At 61.2% G+C, this 18388-nt stretch overlaps 3 protein-coding genes and 1 non-coding gene across 4 annotated transcripts; 3 read left to right on the forward strand and 1 right to left on the reverse strand.

Annotated features, from left to right (window-relative positions):
- Positions 1–1120: 1120 nt before the first annotated feature.
- On the forward strand, positions 1121–2657 carry CISD3 (CDGSH iron sulfur domain 3). Its single transcript, XM_050330797.1, is given in 3 exon segments — positions 1121–1527; positions 1873–1906; positions 1909–2657. Coding segments are annotated over 3 exon segments (390 nt in total). The 5' UTR covers positions 1121–1314; the 3' UTR covers positions 2052–2657.
- A 56-nt stretch (positions 2658–2713) lies between these two features.
- PCGF2 (polycomb group ring finger 2) lies at positions 2714–11583 on the reverse strand. The gene is made up of 10 exons (XM_050330789.1): positions 11476–11583; positions 8584–8723; positions 8264–8360; positions 6832–6887; positions 6401–6451; positions 6207–6315; positions 5688–5736; positions 5432–5530; positions 4981–5061; positions 2714–4664 (listed from the first exon to the last, which is right to left on the reverse strand). The coding sequence occupies exons 2-10, from the start codon at positions 8693–8695 to the stop codon at positions 4347–4349; spliced, it is 972 nt and encodes a 323-aa protein (XP_050186746.1). The 5' UTR covers positions 8696–8723; positions 11476–11583; the 3' UTR covers positions 2714–4346.
- Positions 11584–13575: 1992 nt separating this feature from the next.
- TRNAN-GUU (transfer RNA asparagine (anticodon GUU)) lies at positions 13576–13649 on the forward strand. The gene has a single exon. It is a non-coding gene; the product is annotated as a tRNA-Asn (tRNA).
- Positions 13650–15619: 1970 nt separating this feature from the next.
- On the forward strand, positions 15620–18000 carry PSMB3 (proteasome 20S subunit beta 3). Its single transcript, XM_050330792.1, has 6 exons — positions 15620–15698; positions 15860–16044; positions 16430–16537; positions 16865–17042; positions 17276–17370; positions 17882–18000. The coding sequence occupies exons 1-6, from the start codon at positions 15696–15698 to the stop codon at positions 17928–17930; spliced, it is 618 nt and encodes a 205-aa protein (XP_050186749.1). The 5' UTR covers positions 15620–15695; the 3' UTR covers positions 17931–18000.
- Positions 18001–18388: the final 388 nt, after the last annotated feature.

Raw genomic sequence — 18388 nt, forward strand, 5'->3', positions numbered from 1 at the left:
GGATGAATTCCCTGAAAAGGTGCTGGGCCCTGCTTTCCACAGGGAATGTGTGGCAGCATCCGGAGCAAGGGATGCTCTCAGGATGCAGGAGTGGGATCCCCAGGGGTGGGTCATTTTGGGAATGAGGGGAGACCAGGGCAAGGGAGGAGCAGCTGGTGGAAAGGTTTCCCTCTAAAAAACACAGGGATAGCCCAAAACCACTCGCTGACCTCACGAGCAGCTCCTGGGCCCTCCCCTCTCCCAGGGGTTTGTTCCTTGGAAGCACCAAAGCCGAGGTCTCCACGTCCCCCGTTCTCCCGGGGGAAAACTGTGCTCGGGAGCCGGGGATCCTGCTCCTCCTTGCCCAGGAAAGGGACCGGGGTCAGGGACTGGGGTTGGGCACCGCGTGAAAGGATCGGGCACCGGGAGCGACACCGGCAGCGGGCACTGGGACTGCGCAGTGGGGTCGGGAACCGGGACTGGGACAGGGATGGGGAACCGGGATTAGCAGGGGAACCAGGATCGAGGCACCGGGACAGGAGCCAGGATCGAGGACCGGGACTGCGCACCGGGAGCGTCACTGAGAGCATCACCGGCAGCACCACCGGCAGCAGCACCGGGAGCACCACGGGCAGCATCACCGGCAGCATCACCGGCAGCATCACCGGGAGCGTCACTGAGAGCAGAACCGGCAGCATCACCGGCAGCAGCACCGGGAACATCACCGGCAGCATCACCGGCAGCAGCACCGGGAGCAGCACCGGGAGCAGCACCGGCAGCATCACCGGGAGCACCACGGGCAGCATCACCGGGAGCGTCACCGGCAGCATCACCGGGAACATCACCGGCAGCATCACCGGCAGCAGCACCGGCAGCAGCACCGGGAGCATCACCGGCAGCAGCACCGGCAGCATCACCGGCAGCATCCCCGGCAGCATCACCGGGAGCATCACCGGCAGCATCCCCGGCAGCATCCCCGGCAGCATCACCGGCAGCAGCACCGGCAGCATCACCGGGAGCAGCACCGGCAGCATCACCGGGAGCGTCACTGAGAGCATCACCGGCAGCAGCACCGGCAGCAGCACCGGGAGCATCACCGGGAGCAGCACCGGCAGCATCCCCGGCAGCACCGGCAGCATCCCCGGCAGCCCGGCGGCTCCGCGGCGGGGGGAACGTTCCCGCACCGAGCGCGGCGCTCCCGCCGAGCCCGCCCGGCCCGGCCCTTCCGGCGGCGCGGGAGGAGGAGCCGCCCGGGAAGGTGACCGGGAGCGGGAGGGAGCGGCCCGGGAGGGTGACGGGCACCGGGCGGGGTGAGCCGGGAGGGTGACCGGCACCATGCACCGGCTGGGCCCGGCCGCGCTCGGGGCTCTGCTGAGGGCGGCGCGGGGCGGCCCCCGGGGCCCGGCCCCCTTGTCCTCCTCCTCCTCCTCCTCCTTCTCCTCCGCCGCCCCCCCGCAGCCCGCGATCGCCGCCAAGGAGCCCTTCCCGGTGGAGCTGAAGGCGGGGAAGACGTACGGGTGGTGCTCGTGCGGGCACAGCAAGCGCCAGGTCCGGCCGGGGGGGGGAATTCGGGGAAATCCGGAGGGTCTGGGGGGGCTCCGTGAGCCGGGGGAGGGTCCAGGGACTCCGAGGGGTCTGCTCCCTCCGCTTGGGATGTGCGGGGATGCCGATGGGGCCAGGGCAGGACCGGCCCCACGGGGACACCCCCCGCAGTCCTGGGATGGGAGGTTTTTGGGGGGCACGGGGCGCTGCTGCCCTCCCCGGGTTCTCCGGCCGGTTCCCGAGGGATGCGCTGCCCGTGGGTGGGATGGATGGAGGGGTCGCGGCCCCGCGGGGAAGCAGCCGAGCACCCCCAGACCCCCCCAAATTTACCCCCTGCCCGTCTCTTTTCAGCCCTTCTGCGACGGCTCCCACAAGAAGGAGGCCCCGGGATGTCCCCGCTGCGCTTCACCCCCCAGGAGGACGGGCCCGCCTGGCTCTGCGGGTGCAAACGCACCCAAAACCCCCCGTACTGCGACGGCACCCACAACGGGGAGGCGGTTCAGGGGGCCCCCCTGCCCCCCCGGGCCTGACGTGGAGCCCACGGGAGCTGGGGAGCACCGGGATGCGCGGAGGGAGCGGGGAGATGCTGAGCCCCCACCCCACTTAAATCTGAATTACTGAGGAGCTGCAGCAAACCAGCCCGTGGGGCAGGGAATTTGCCCTGGGTCCACCTGGGCTCCTGCCAAAGGCTCAGCAGCGGCTGGGAAGGAAGGAATCCCGTGGACAGTGGGGTTCTCAGGAGCGGGTTTGCGCTGCCAGAGCTGTGGGTGCCCGTCAGGATGTGGGATGGGAGGGCCTGTGGGGTTTGGGATAGGGGGACCTGTGGGATTTGGGATGGGGGGTGCTCTGTGGGATTAGGGATGGAGGGATGCATGGGAGGCAGGACAGAGGGACTTTTGGGCTTGGGGATGGAGGGACCTGTGGAATTCGGGATGGAGTGACCTGTGGGATGCAGGACAAAGAAACCTGTGTGATTTGGGACAGAGGGACCTGGAGCTGCCCCTGTACAGGTGGGAAGGACAGTCTGCAGCATTTATTACATTTACAAAGCTGTATCCATACAAATGTGTAACCAAGAACAATACCTGGATATCGGGATATCTTACAGGACATTAAAACGCCGTACAGGATGCAAACACACAGAGCCATTGGGTTTGTACCACAGAGGGAAAAACCAAAACCAAGCCACCCCCTCCCCGAGCCCCCCACAAACCCCAGCCCGAGGCAGCCGCCTCCCACAGTCCAGCCTGGCCTATTTACAAGGAGAAAAGGGTGTCAAAGTCGAGACAAACAGAGCCCCCACACACACCTGGAACCCCCAGCCCAGGGATGGGGACAAGAGACAAAAGTGGCCCCGTGGGGACCCTTCCCCCGGGGCTGTGCTATAGCCGAGTCCGTGCTGGGGGTTGCAGCACTTCCCAAAACAATAATTCCAAATCAAAAGCTACAGTAACAATGTCCCCCCCCCTTTCCCGACCCCGGAGCCGGGCTGTCCCTACAATTCCCGTGCCGCTTTCCTTTGGTTCTCACCGTGCCGTGGGGGCCGTCGGGCGCTGCAGGCACTTGCTCATTGTTTTGTCCTTCACCCCCTCCCCGGCAAGGACAGGAGAGGAACCCTTGGGATCTGCATTCCCCGGGGCCTGTGTGCTTTTTCTGTCCATGTAGAAAGTTGGTCCCTTCCCTCGGAGCCGCTCCACTCCCGCCCTAAGCAGGGCAGCGCCTTCCCACACTCGCCCCTCACCGAAGCCTCCTGGCTAAAGGCACTGTAGTCTGCTTTTTTTGTATTTTATTTTATTAAAACCCCAATGTGAGGGCAGGAGGAGAGGGTGGGAAGGACGGTGGGGAGGGGGGAGACCAAAAATAAACGCTGGGAAATGGGCGCCCTTGGGGAGGGGGGGAGAGTCCCTCACCCTCCTGGATTTGAAACCCCCAACCATTTGGATGCCCCCAAATTTCCCACCAGGGCCCGGAGCTGTCGGCACCCCAGGGAGGAGAAAATATTCCAGAGGGTTGTCCTCCAACCCCCCCAGTGCCACCAAGCTGCAAGCAAGAGATAATTTTTAAGCTGGAAAAAAAAAACAAAACAAAAGAGAACTTACTGTGCAGAAGGGGAAGTGTCTGTGCAAGGCTTGGCCTGCCCAGAGCCTGAAACAGCATCCACAGGGAAAGCAAAGAAAGACCCAAACCCACGCCTGGCAAAGCTGGAGGTGATGGGACACCTGGACAGCTGCAGGTGTGCCTAAAAACCCCCAAATAAACACAAAAATGCAAAAAAAAAAAAAACCAAAAAACCCACAGCACAGCGAGGCTGAGGGGCAGTTTTTGGCTTCTGTGCTTGGCCCTTACCTGTGCTTGGCCCTTACCTGTGCAGCCAGGAGTCCCCACTCACAGCCCTGTCTCGTTCCAGGGGGGACACGAGCGGAGAGGGATTGAGGAGGAGAGGGAAAAGCGTTAGAAAAAACAGGGAATGTGGCAGCACCTGCGTGGCTCCCAGCTCCGGCATGCAGCTCCCGTGAGGCAAACCAAACTCCAAAAACCAAACCAGAGAAACAAACAAACGAGCAAACAAACAAACAAACAAACGAACAAAAACCAACACAACCCCCCCCTCCAAAAAAAAAAAAAAACAACCCACATTTAAAAAATACCCACCCACGTTTCTGTGTCTTATTTTTGCACTTTAAATTAATCTGCTGAATCGATAGAAAAATTAAGTATGTATAATTATTTCTTTTCTCCCTATGTACACGTATATATTTATATAGGTCTGTATAGAACATCCACATAGAAAAAGCCGGCCGGGCAGTCCCTGCTGGGGCGGGGTTTTAGGTCAAGGCTGAGCCCGCGCTGCCGTTCACAGTCGTTTTGCGGCACCGGGCGCCGCTGGGTGCCAGGGGGTGGCAGTTCGAGGTGCCGTTGAGGGTGGTGCCGGTGCCGGAGCTGGGGGAGCCGTGGGACGGGGTGCCAGGGCTGGGCAGGGAGGAGGAGGTGGCGGGGAGCGTGGCGGGGCTGTGGGCTTTGTCGCTGCCCGACTCGCACTCGGAGGCGCCGCTGGTGTTGGTGCCCTCGGAGGGGGCCGGGTGGGACAGCTTGAGCCGCTTGCAGGCGGGTTGGACGCGGTATTTCAGAGGCAGGGGGCCGTTCTGCGGGGAGGGGGGGGGTGCAGAGGGGCACAGCTGGCACCCTGTGGTGTCCACGGTACCCCACAGCACCCTATAGCACCCCATAGCACCCCACAGCACCCTATAGCACCCCATGGCACCCCATGGTACCCTATAGCACCCCATGGCAACCACAGTACCCCACAACACCCCATGGCACCCCTACAGCACCCCACAGCACCCCGTAGTACTCCACAGCACCCCATGGCACCCCACAACCCCCACAGCACCCCACGATATCCCACAGCACCCCACGACACCAGTGTGGCCACGGCAGGGAAGCAGCAGCTCGGCTCACCCTCCTCCAGGGGTAGATGTAGGCGATGTCCATCAGGGTGTAATATTCCTTCAGGGGCTCATCTTCATACAGGACTTCCACCTGGCCCAGGGGACACGGGTGACACCGTCAGAGCCCCGGGATGGGGACAGAATCACTGACAGTCCCCCCACGTGAGCCACCCGTAGGGTGTGTCAGGTGTTTGCTGTCCCCAAGTGACTCTCACAGAAATGGGGGCTCCCAAGACTCCTGGTTACATGGAACAGGCCTGGAAGGATGGATCCAGCCCTGGGGAAAGGATGGATCCAACCCCAGGAAAAGGGTGGCACAGCAAAGCTGTCTGGGGGCAGCAGAGCACGGCTCCTGCAGCGGGGGCTGCAACACAGGGGAGGCCAAACCAGCCTTGGCCCCTCTGAGCCCACCAGGGCACGGTGAAATCTGGGCAGTGAGCACCCCCCAGGGATCCCCTCACCTTGTACTTGCTGGGAACATCCATCTTGTTGTGCAGGAACTTGGCCAGGTGCATGACGGTCATGGCAGCGGGACAGCGCAGGAACCGCAGCCCGTTGCTCTGGGGAGACACGGCACTGAGGCCACCAGGCAGGTTTGGGCAGCCCCCACCTCCTCCAGCAGGAGCTTTGGGGTGCCCTCCCGTGCCCTCTGCGCCCCAAAAGGCCCAGGGGCAGCTGGACACGGAGCTGTCCATGTGGCAGTCCCACCACGCTCACCTTCTCCTTCTCCAGGTCCCCGTTCTCGATGGTCCCTTTCTTCTCCTCTCTGGGGGGGGGGGGAAAGGAGACACAGGACAAAGTTTAGGGAGGAATGAAAAAGTGGAGAGGAAAAAGAACTCCCCCAGAAGGGCTGTCCTTGGAGGGGCTGCATGGGGAGACATCCAGTGACCTTCAGCCAGGCTGTGGCTTCACCCCCCGACCACTTCCGTGCCCATTTCCAATCCAGGCCCCTGCAAACACTGACTCCCTCCAAAACGCTGCTCCAGGTGCCAGTGGCATCCTCAGAGGCCACCACCAGCACCAGGGAACACGGCAGCTCTCGGGAAAGAGCATCCCTGCCTGCCTGGCATGGTCCCTGCCCGTGGCAGGGGGGTGGAATGAGGTGACCTTTAAGGTCCCCTCCACCCCAAACCATCCCACGATCTCAGCGCCAGAGTGGGGGAGAGGAGGTGGGAGTTTCTCCCCAAGGCCCAGCAAAGCCAGGCAGAGGTTTGGGAGCAGCCCCAAAAGCGGTACCTGGAGCCCTCGTAGAACTCGATGGACAGGCTGACGATCTCATCATCCGTCAGGTTCCCCTTGTCCTGCTCGGACACCTCGCCACGATCCTCGTTGGACCCGTTGGGAACTGCGGAGGGGGGGGAGGGAGGGGCTGAGCCGCTGTTGGAGGGCACAGCAGGGTGAGGGGGGGGTCCCCAGGGCGTGGCACTCACCCTCGGCCACGGGATACGCGGCGTAGAAATCGCGGCGCCTCTTCATCTCATCTGGGAGGAGGAGGAGGAGGGAGGTGAGGGGGTAAAAACACCTCTCCAAGGGGAGACAGGGGCGAAGAGGGGAGTGAGAGGCCCCCCCAGACTGCCCAGTGCCCCCTCCCTTGGGGAGCAGGAGCAATCAATCTACAAACCCTCGGAGCCACTGCTGGCCCCTCAGCCTTTCCACACCTGCAGGTCCCACAATTCCCCCCCTAAAAGGCACTTGGAGAACAAATCCAGGCTCCTGCTCCCAGCTTTGCTTCCCGTGGGTCCCCTCAGAGCAGCCCCCGGAGCGTGGGGTGAGCCCATCCCTGGCTGTGCACGCACAGGTTGTCCTGCTGTCCCTGGTACTGCCCCCAAACCCCCCCAGCCACCCCTGCCCGTGGCTGTACCTTTGAAAAGCCCCGGGACCAGTTTGTACACAATGTCCTGAAGGGTTTTGTCCGACCTGGAGGGGGGAGAAATAGGAAAAGAGAGAGAAATCAGCGGGATTAGGGAGCAGGTTATTCCCAGGAAAGCTGCCCTGCACCATGTGCTCCCTCCTTCCCCCATCTCCCTCCTGAAAAATGCCCATCCCAAAGCCCCAAATGCCCATCCCACAGCGATACCACAATCCCCACCCTCACCACAAAGGGTTAACTCTGGGAAAAGAAAGAAAACCATCTCAAAAATCCCTGTAATTGCTGGGAATGATGACAGCAGGAGTCGGGGCCAGGAGCCATTTCAGCAGTCAAAACAATCACAAAAAACACACCAAGATTTTTAAAAAAAAATTAAATCTGAGATCAGCAAATGTTTCTGCAAGTTTATATTCGCATCCAATTTTATTTTTGGACTCCAAAGATTTATTTTGGAGCTGCAGCACAGGGCTCAGGCTTTCATTTCCCTCTGTGGGAAGGAGGGCAGGGCAGTGCCCACTGCCAGGCTGGTCTGTGGGAAAGTGGATTCCCTAAAATGGGACTATCCCGAGGCAGGATCTCCCAAAGCACTCGAGGAACCAGGGAAGCTCCAGCCCCATCCTCAGGCAGGATTTTGCTGGAAGGTTGGGACCTGCAGGCAGGGAATGGGGCACGACTGAACGCATCAAAACCAAAGCAAGAGCAGTGGGGCTGGTGAAAAGTCAATTATAGCTGCAATTATTTCCATTTCATAATAAGGCCTTTATTTGAAAGGAAAACAAACGACTGTGCCCTGTGTTATTTTTAGCCTGGCCACATCTTTCATCCCGAATTCCTCGGTGACGTCGCTCCGGCTCACAAGGCCCCCGCTGTGATTTTACTTGCAAGAAATACCCAGAGAATTCACTTTATAAATCACAGCAAGCCAAGGTAACATCAGCCCCAGCTGCTCAGTTCCCAGCTCTGCCACCAGCCAGCCCCACCAAGCCCAGTGTGGTGGCACTGGGGGGGGATCCAGGGAGGTGCAGGGGATGCAGCATCACACCCCGGTGTTGGCACCTGCTTTGGGAAGCAAAGGTGCACCCTGGGGCCACCAGGGCCCCCCAGGGCTTGGGGACACGGGCACAGCGGATCTGTCTGCACACACAGACGGGGATGTGTTGGAGGAGCCAGGGGAGCCCGAGTGTAAATATTTCATAGTGAACCAGAAAGGGAAAAAAAAATAAAAAAAAAAAAAAAAAAAAAAAAAAAAAAAAAAAAGAGGAGGAAAAAGTGTTACTACAGAAACGGATTTACAGGGAAGAGGCTAAAAAAATACACCTCAGGGTAAAGAACGGCCGGGTGATGCATCACAGCCTTGCCTGGTTTCTATGCCAACCACCTGCAGAGCCAATTCCACAACCGTGCCTGGATTTCCCCAGCTCACCTGATGCTGAGGAGGGGCCTGGTTTTGTGCACTTGGACATCACACATGGGGCAGTACTTGTTGGTCTCCAGGTAGCGGACGATGCAGGTTTTGCAGACTGTGGGGAGACACTGGGGGTGAGCAGAGGGACGAGGGGGCAGAGCCTCTGTGCCAGCCTGGAGTGGCACCCCCAGACCCCCACACCGGCTGGGGGACAGGACCCTGCCCGCTCCCAGCCCCATCCATCACCCCACAGCTCCACACGGACCCAGGGGGAGTTTGGGCACTGTGGGAGGGGGTTGGTGTGGGATGAACACCCTGTGGGGGCCCAGGACACTCACAGGAGTGCAGACACTCCACGATGGTGGTGGCGTCGATGAAGTAGCCGCCGCACAGGGCGCACATCAGGTGGGGGTTCAGCTCGGTGATCTTTATCCTGGTGGTCCTGTGCATTTTGGAGCAGCACCACGGCGGGTCCTCCCTGCAGGGAAACACCCAGGATCCCCTTAACGGCAGCTTTGTGCAAGGATGGGACCTGCAGGACTCACTTCACCCTTCAGGGAACGAATCCAATGTCACTCCTGGCCCAGGGAGCGCTGGGGCACTCCCAGCCCTGCGCCCCTCCAGCCCTGGGGGTGCACAAGCAGCATCCACACATCTCCCTGTGCAGCCCCCCATGCTCCAGGTGCTGCCCAGCTCCCTCTGCCTCATGTTTGTGTCTCCCTGGGGTCCCCAAGTGGGTCCCCAAGGTGCTGAGACACCTCTGAGTGGGGACAAATCCCCCCTGTCAGCCAGTCCCTCGCCCAGAGCTCCCGTGTGCCCACACAGACAGACAGACAGACACACACACACACACACAGAGTGGGTTTGGGTTTGTTCCATGCAAAAGGCTCTTCCAGCCACCATCCCACGGTTTCTACAGAAACCCCCGAGCCCTGGTGTTGGCCCTGCAGGTGTGCAAGGCCAGGTAAGCCCTGGGGACACGGGCAGCGGGAATCGGGAATCGGGAATTGCCGCCTTCCCGCCCCGGCGCTTCCACGTTTACAATGGGAGACGGCGGAGCCCGAAATCGCTGCAGTTTTATGGTTTCCATGGCAACCCCGATACTTGGAGAGGAGCCAGAATATTATTACAACCATCCGAGGAGAGGGGGAGAGGGGAGGAGGATCCCTGGGATTGTGGAAATGAGGGGTGGGCTCAGCGGCACCGGCAGCGACCCCCGTGGGCACCCACTCCCCACCACGGGGAGACACACGTGTGTAACACATGTACACACATGTACACACATGTACAGACATGTAAACACATGTACACACAGGTACACACACATACACACCTGTACACACATGGGCTACACTTACATACATCTATCCATCCCCCCCCCACAGGTACACAGGTACACCTGCACCACGGATGGGACACCTCTGGGACCGGGATAGAGATGCTGCAGGGATGGGGACACTACTGGGACTGGGATGGAGATGCCACAAGGATGGAGACACCACTGGGATGCTGCAGGGATGGAACCCCATTGGGACTGGGATGGAGATGCTGCAGGGATGGGGACACCACTGGGACCGGGATGGAGATGCTGCAGGGATGGAACACCTTCGGGATGGGGCCCTCGAGACAACCCCTGTGCTGGAGGGGCAGTGACCAAGCCAAGCTCTGGGATTCTCTTCCAGAGGCAGGGGAGGGCCAGGGGCACTGGGGGCTTTGGAAAACCCCACTCCCCACTCCCTCAGGCTCAGCTCTCCCCCCTGGACACCCCCTGAAATGTGTCCCTTGTTGCCCCAGGGCAGGTACCCCCAAGTCCTGCACAGCCCACCAGTGATGGGGGAGGGGGGGGCACTGCCAGCCCCCTCCCCATGTCGAGGGGTGCCTCGGTCCCCTGTCCCCAGCCCCTCGTGCCGCCCACGCGGGGCCGCGGGACCCACGGCTGCATTTTGGGGGGGATTCTGCAGCTTTCGGCGCTCGCAGGCGCCAATGGCGGCCCCGGGGCTCGGCGGGAGGGGGGAGCCCGAGCCACCGGCGCAAACCGGTTCTAATAAACCCGGTGATAACCACGGCGATTTCCTGCCGCGGGGGCGAACAAAGCCCCGGCCCCCCCCGCGCACCGGGACCCGCCGCAGCCCCCGGGGCCGCCCCGTCCCGCCGGCAGCGCCCGCCACCCCCGGCCCCGCTCCCGAGCGGCTCCCGCGCCCCCGGCCCCGACTTTCGGGGTCTTTTGTCTCCGTGGGCGGTGGCCCGGCACGGTTCCCCCACCACCACCCCCTTCCCCAAACCCCCACGGCCACGGCACGCGTGGGGAAGGACGTTTCAAAGTCACCGGTAACTTAGACCCGAGCGGTCGCCCCCCCTTCCCCGCGGGACCCACCGGCGGCGGCGAGCGCGGGGCTCGGGACATACATCGGGACGGGTCCCCGGCACGGCCCGACCCCGCACGACCCCACGGGGCCCCACGCACCGCGGACACGACGAGGCGGCCCCCGCGCCCACCGAGAGCGCCCGCCGGGACCCCCCGCCACTGCCGGGGTGCGGGACGCGGGCACCGGGGAGCCGAACACCGGGATGCGGGGAGGGGGGAAAAGCCCCGCGGGGCGGGCACCGACACGCGTGTCCACACACAAGGACACACACACACACACAGAGCCCCCCCAGGTCCCGGCGGCGGGACATGTCCGCGGTGCGTGACACCCGGCGGGCACGGACCCGCGACGGGCAGGGACCCGCGAGGGGCACGGGCAGGGGATGGGCACGGACACGGGATGGACACGGACACGCGTGACTCCGCGCTGTGCCCGGGGGAGGAGTGGGGGCCCCGTTCACGACCGGCAGCTCCCGCTGCGTTTCGGGGACATTCCTGCCCCCCCCGCCCCCCTCCGGCTCGGGGCAGCCCCGGTGTCCCCGGGGCGTTCCCGGTGCCCCGCAGCCCCTTTGTGCTCGGGGCCGGCTGTGACAGCCCGGCCCGGCCCCTCCGCCCGCCCCGGGGGGGCTCCCGCCGCGCCCCCCGCACCGCCCGCGCGCGGGCCGGGCAAGGAGAGGGGCGAGCGCGGCCTCCCCGGGGCTGTGGGGGCTCCGCAGCCGCTGCCGCCGCCCCGGGGGTCCCGGTACCCGGGGCCGCGGCACAAAGCGGGGGAGGCGGCGGCCATCGGCCATCTTTGAGCGCGGGGCGAGGCGCGGGGGGGCCCCGCGGCGGGGCCGAGGGCGGGGGCACCGGGCCCGGTCCGTACCTGGTGGCGGTGGCGGCCCCGCGGCCGCCCCTCCGCTCCCGCCGCTCGGCGCGGCTCCGCTCGGCTCGGCGCTGCGCCGCCGCGGCCCTTTTTTTTTTTCCCTCTCGCTCTTCTTTTTTTTTTTCCCTCTCCTTTTTTTTTTTTTTTCCCTCCTTCCTCCTCCTTTTTTTTTTTTTTTTATTTTTCCTCCCTTCTCTCTTTTTTTTTTTTTTTTATTTTCCCTCCTCCAGCCGCCGCCAGGCCACGCCCGCCTCACGTGACCTCATTCCTTTGGGGGGTTGCGGAGGAGGGGAATGAGGGGCCGAGATTGGGGGGACCCCCCCACCTTCCCCAAGCGTCCCCACCCCGCCCCGGTGGTCGCGGAGGGTCCCGCCGCTCCCCCCACTTTGTGCTCAGAGGGGAAATGAGAGCGCCCCAAAAACCGCTGGTGCCCCGGGATCCCCCAACCCCAGGGAATTTGGGGTCCCAAATGGAGCAATTCCCACTCGGGACGTGACGTGGGAGATGCGGGATCTTCCCCGGGACTCGGTGCTCGGCAGGGAGGGCAAAGCAAAGGGAAGAGGGGAAAAAGGAAGGGAAGAAAATAGAGGGAATTTAGAGAAAGATGAAATGGAAAATGAGGGCGAACAAAAAGAGGAAACAAATACAGAGGGAAATTAGAGAAAGGAAGGGGGAAATGGGAAAGGAGAGGGGGAAAGGAAGGGGAGAAAAATAGAGGGGGGAAAAGAAAAAAGAAAAGGGAAGAAAAATAGAGGGGAATTGGAGAATGGGAAAATGGAAAAGGATGGGGTGGAAAGGAAAGGGGAAAAAAAGAAGGGAAGAAAGTAAAGGTAAATTAGAGAAAGGGGAAAATGGAAAAGGATGGGGGAAAGGAAAGGGGAAAGGAAGGGAAAAAATACTGGGGAAAATTAGAGAAAGAGAAGGAAAAAATTAAAACGGAGGGGAGAGAGGAATGGAAGAAAAACGGGAATTAGAGAAAGGGAGAGAAAATGGAAAAAGAAGGGGGGGAAAAGGAAAGAAAAAAGGGGGTAAAAGTAAAGGACGGAGGAAAGGGGGAAAAGGCAGGAAAAGGGAAGGAGGGAGAATAAAATTTAAAAAATAATAATAAAAAAGGAAAAGCGGGAAAGAATTAAAAGAGGGGGAAGGGGGCAGGGAGAGGAGGCGGGCGGGCGCTGCCGCACACGCCGCGGTACCGGTGGTACCGGTGGTACCGGTGGTACCGGTGTCACCGGCGGCTCGGCGGGCGCAGCGCCCACGCGCGTCCCCTCGCCCACGGCTGCGGCCCCGCCCGGTGCCGGTGTCGCGGTGCCCAGTGGACCCACTACCGGGTGCCGGTACCCGCACCAAGGTCCCAGGGTCTCGGGGCCCCGTTTCCCGGTATCCCGGTTCCCGGTGCCGGTGCCCTGCTTCCCGGTATCCCCAGCCCCGTTTCCCCCGTTCCCGGTGTTCCGGTGCGGGTATCCCTATTCCTTGTCCACCCAGCCCCAGTATCCCTATTCCCCTGCAGCCTCGGTATCCCGGTGCCGGTGTCCCTATTCCCAGTGCCCCCATCCCCGGTACCCCTATTCCCGGTTTTCCGCAGCCCCAGTGCCGCGTTTCCTGGTACCCCCAGCCGCGGTGTCCCTATTCCCAGTTTCCCAAGCCCCGATGCCCTGTTTCCCAGTCCCTGCAGCCCCGTTATCCCAGTGCCCCAGCCCCATTATCCCCGTTATCCCGGTGCCCCAGCCCCATTATCCCGGTGCCCCAGCCCCATTATCCCCGTTATCCCGGTGCCCCAGCCCCATTATCCCAGTGCCCCCAGCCCGTTATCCCAATTATCCCGGTGCCCCCAGCCCGTTATCCCCGTTATCCCGGTGCCCCAGCCCCGTTATCCCTGTTATCCCGGTGCCCCCAGCCCGTTATCCCCGTTATCCCGGTGCCTCCAGCCCGTTATCCCGGTGCCCCCAGCCCCGTTATCCCCGTTATCCCGGTGCCCCCATCCCGTTATCCCGGTGCCCCCAGCCCGTTATCCCCGTTATCCCGGTGCCCCCAGCCCGTTATCCCCATCCCGGCTGTCCCGGTCCCGCTGAGTGCGGCGGGCGCGGCGCCGCTCGCAGCGCGGTCTCTGTGGCGCAATCGGTTAGCGCGTTCGGCTGTTAACCGAAAGGTTGGTGGTTCGAGCCCACCCAGGGACGGTGCCACCGCTTTTTTCCTACCTCCCTCCGCCGCTCCTTCTGTTTTTTCCCCTCTTCTTTTCCCAGGGCTCCCTCCAAATCGGCCCCTCTGCACCTCAGTGTCCTGTAACGTGTCGGGACGTTAAATCGGAGCAGAGCCTGTTTCCATCCAGATTTTCCATATTTCGCCTCAGAAATAAACTGAATGGGGGGGGGTCCAAAACTGCGTTTGCTGAGCTTTCCCCCAAAAAAAAAAAAAAACTCTCATAAAATCTATTTATGTTCCCTGCTTGCCCTGGTTTTATTTTCATACCAGAAATAATGCAGTTTCTGGTGTAATTCAGGGCACAAAGTCGTGCTGGAAGATCCCTGTTATTCCCATCTGGCTCTGCTCCTCCGTCTCTCCCCAGTGCCTGGGATGTTCCCACCAGGCAGAATGCGGGCTCTGACTTCTGCCAGAAACATTTTACAATGGAAAACACTTTAAAAATACACTTTAAAACGCACTTTAAAACAGCCACAGGCCGGGCTGTGCTTCCAGGACTTGGTCCCAGGATGGATGAACAGCCCCAGCCTGGGACAGAGGTTTCCATTGGAACCAGGGCTGTTTCCAAACACATGGATCTCTTTCCCTTTGGCACAACTTCACTCCCCGAAATGAAACATTTAATCCTGTTCTCTCCAGGACAGAGCTGGTGGGTGAGGAAGGGAATCCAATGCTCTGCAGAGTGAATTCCCCCCCCCGGAATAAAGAACACCCTCCCAGCCACAGGCCCTTCCCCTCCCCTGGGTGACTCCACAGAGAGACTTTACAGAGGCACTTCTTGGTGCTGGCACCTTCCAAAGAGGTGTTTTCCCTCTGGGCCGCCCCATAGAAGAGTTTTGGGTTTGTCCCTGGATCCCAGATGGAGGGGGTGTGAGGCCTGAAATCCAGATGATATCCTGATGTATCCAGCTGTGCCATGTTCTGACGGTGCCGTCTCCCTATCGGCCTATCCAGCTGTGCCACCCCTGCTCCAGCTGTGCCCCCATTGATCCAGCTGTGCTCCCATGGATCCAGCTGTGCCCCCATTGCTCCAGCTGTCCCCATACCCAGCCGTTCCTGATCCATCTGTCCCCCCATCCAGCTGTTCCCTACCCCTTTGTTCGCGATCCATCTAGACCCCCTTATCCCACCGTTCCCGGTCCCTCTGTCCCCAATCCCTCATTCCCCCGTTCCCTCTATTCCCCATCCCTCCATTCCTGCTCCCTCCGTTCCTGCTCCCTCCGTTCCCGATCCCTCAGTTCCCATCCCGGTGTTCCCCATCCTGCCGTTCCCCATTCCCGGTGTTCCCGATCCCTCCGTTCCCATCCGGTGTTCCCGATCCTCAGTTCCCATCCCGGTGTTCCCCATCCCGTGTTCCCCATCCGTGTTCCCGATCCCGCGTTCGATCCCTCCGTTCCCATCCCGGTGTTCCCGATCCCTCAGTTCCCATCCCGGTGTTCCCCATCCCTCCGTTCCCATCCCGGTGTTCCCCATCCCTCCGTTCCCATCCCGGTGTTCCCGATCCCTCCGTTCCCATCCCGGTGTTCCCGATCCCGCCGTTCCCCATCCCTCCGTTCCCATCCCGGTGTTCCCCATCCCTCAGTTCCCATCCCGGTGTTCCCCATCCCGGTGTTCCCCATCCCGCCGTTCCCATCCCGGTGTTCCCCATCCCTCCGTTCCCATCCTGCCGTTCCCATCCCGGTGTTCCCGATCCCTCCGTTCCCATCCCGGTGTTCCCATCCCTCCGTTCCCCATCCCGGTGTTCCCGATCCCTCCGTTCCCATCCCGGTGTTCCCGATCCCTCCGTTCCCCATTCCCGTCATTCCCCTCGCTCCGTGACTCTTCACTTTTCCCCCGCCCCTCCCCTCCCGGTCCCCCTCAGCCAATCAGCTCCTCGCTCGGCCTCCCGTCCCGCCAATGGCGAGCGGCGCTGCGGGCGGGGGGCGGGACCAGCGGGGGTTGAGCCGGGACCGATCCGGGATCGAGCGGGGTTTCAGTCGGGGTTTCAGTCGGGTCTGAGCGGGTTCCGAGCGGCCGCAACCATGGTGAGCTCCGGGAGCTGCCCGCGGGTGGCCGGGGGAGGCGGGAGGGCTGGCGGGAGGGCGCTCCCCGCGGGTCCCCGCCGGGCCGAGCCCACGCGGCCGGGCCGGGCCGGGCCCCGGGCGTGCGGCGGCCCCGGCGGTACCGCCGAGCTCTCCCCTTGCAGTCGATCATGTCCTACAACGGCGGGGCCGTCATGGCCATGAAGGGCAAGGGCTGCGTGGCCATCGCCGCCGACCGGCGCTTCGGGATCCAGGCGCAGACCGTCACCACCGACTTCCAGAAGATCTTCCCCATGGGAGAGCGGCTCTACATCGGGCTGGCAGGGCTGGCCACCGACGTGCAGACGGTGTAAGGGAGGCCCTGCCGGCCCCGTGTTCCCGTTTATTTACGATAAATGCCGAGGGGCAGCTCGTGCTGGGCGTAAATATCTATGTGTGTTCATAAGGAGGGGATAACGTGTATAATTAATGTAATGTGATGTAATGTATTGCGATGTAATAGGTGCCAGCACTTCTGGTTTTGGCCTCCCTTCTGTGAGAGCTTTTTAAGTAAACCTGCATGTGATTTAAGGCCACATCACTACTAAAATTTAACTCGGGATATAAGAAGGGCTGTGTGTGCACCACCTGCCTCGGGTGCTGGTGTCTGTCAGCAGCAGAACAGCTCAGGCACGGGTGGAGGGCAAAGGAAAACCAACCTGCCTTGCTTTAATCCCACTTCTCATCTCTTGCAGTGCCCAGAGACTGAAGTTCAGGCTGAATCTCTACGAGCTGAAGGAGGGAAGGCAGATCAAGCCCCAGACTTTTATGAGCATGGTTTCCAACCTGCTCTACGAGAGACGGTAACTCCCAGGCAGATCCTGTTCCCTGTCCCCTGTCAGGGAGGGCTGAGGTTCCTGGAGCTGATCAGGTTCCAGAGGTGGGAGCCTGAGTGGGGTCCCTGTGACAGCTGCTCGTGGTGTGGCCAAAGGGGACCGGATAATTTAGTGATGTTTGTCCTGTTTGTCCTTGCCAAAACCATTGCAGGGTGCTTCCAGTTCGCCCTGGAAGGTTCTCCCACGGAAAGCAGCTCTGGGATGTTTTCCTTGGCTGGACAGGGGGGGATTGCTGGGGCGTCCTGGGCAGGGCCAGGAGCTGGATGGATGATCCTTGGGGGTTCCTCCCCCCAGGTTTGGCCCCTATTACACAGAGCCCGTGATTGCCGGGCTGGACCCCGTGACACACGAGCCTTTCATCTGCTCCCTGGACCTCATCGGCTGCCCCATGGTCACCGACGACTTCGTGGTCAGCGGCACCTGCTCCGAGCAGATGTACGGGATGTGCGAGTCCCTCTGGGAGCCAGACATGGTGAGCCAGGGCTGGGATCAGCTGGGATCCATGGACTCACCCTCCTGTGTTCACCGGGGAACTGGGATACGTGGGAAGCTCCGTCCTGTGGTACTTCCCCTCCCGCAAGGAGCTCGGGAGAAGAGGGTTAAACAGCCTGAGGGAAAAGTCCTGCAGGATCTTGGATGGCAGCTGGGGCTTTGCACCAAATCCATGCAGCTTTTAGCCCAACTTGTGCTGCTTCTGTTCCCCAGGAGCCCGACCACCTCTTTGAGACGATCTCCCAGGCCATGCTGAACGCCGTGGACAGAGATGCCATATCTGGGATGGGGGTGGTGGTTCACATCATGTAAGTGCTGCTCCCCGTGGAACAGGGGGAGAATTGAACAGGCTCTGCACTCAGTTCACTGAAGGGATTGCTTTCCAGGCTATCCCTGACCTTGCTCCCTTCCACCAGCGCCTGTAGAAATGCTTTGTTCGTTCTGAGTGTCTTTATTTGAGTGGCTGTTGCTTGAACTGCGGGAGAAGTGAATCCTGGAGGCAGATTTCTTGCTGCCCAGGGATTCCCTGGCTGCATTCCCCCTGGGTGCAGTGTTAACTCCCAGCTCTGCAACTAAACTGGCTCCTGAAACAGCTTATTTTACTCCCCTGCAGCATCCCAGGCACCCCAAACCTGGGAGCTCCCCTGGGGAGGAAGAGCAGGAGGGGGTTTACTCATTGTCACAGCCACCCTAAGTTCAGGTGCCCCTGCCTGCACTAGTGCAGCCCACCTGTGCTCCTGCAGCTTCCTAAGGGGGGACAAGCTGGATGTGGGGACTAAACATGGATTTATTAATAATCTTCTGTCTTTCCCCCTCTAGAGAGAAAGACAAGATCACCACGAGGACCCTGAAGGCTCGCATGGACTAGCCCAGCACAGCTGCTCCTGTGTCACACCCCTCCTGGGACTTTTTAAAATAAACCTCTGGATTGGAGTGAACTTTGCTTTGCTTGGTCTGAACACGAGGATCGAGTTCTCCTCCCTAAAGCCACGAGGAGGAGCTCAGGTTTTAGGTGGGAGCAGAGCTCACCTTTCCCTCTGAGCCACCTGCAGCGATTCCCTCAGTGCACCCGGACGTGAAGGGCTGAGCTGCAGCTCGTGGAGTGGCACAAATCCACTTGTTCCGGCAGCCAGGACTTGGTAAAATCAGTTCTTACCTAAGCCCCCATTTCACAGGCCCTGGAAAAAAGGCTTCTCCAGTTGTGGTTCAAAGAATCATGGGATGGTTTGGGTTGGAAGGGACCTTAAGGATCATCCAGTGCCACCCCCTGCCATGGGCAGGGACACCTTCCACGAGCTCAGGTTGCTCCAAGCCCAGTCCAACCTG

Source organism: Myiozetetes cayanensis, unplaced genomic scaffold (genome assembly GCF_022539395.1).
Source record: "Myiozetetes cayanensis isolate MyiCay16 unplaced genomic scaffold, myiCay2020 scf44, whole genome shotgun sequence".
NCBI lineage: Eukaryota > Metazoa > Chordata > Aves > Passeriformes > Tyrannidae > Myiozetetes > Myiozetetes cayanensis.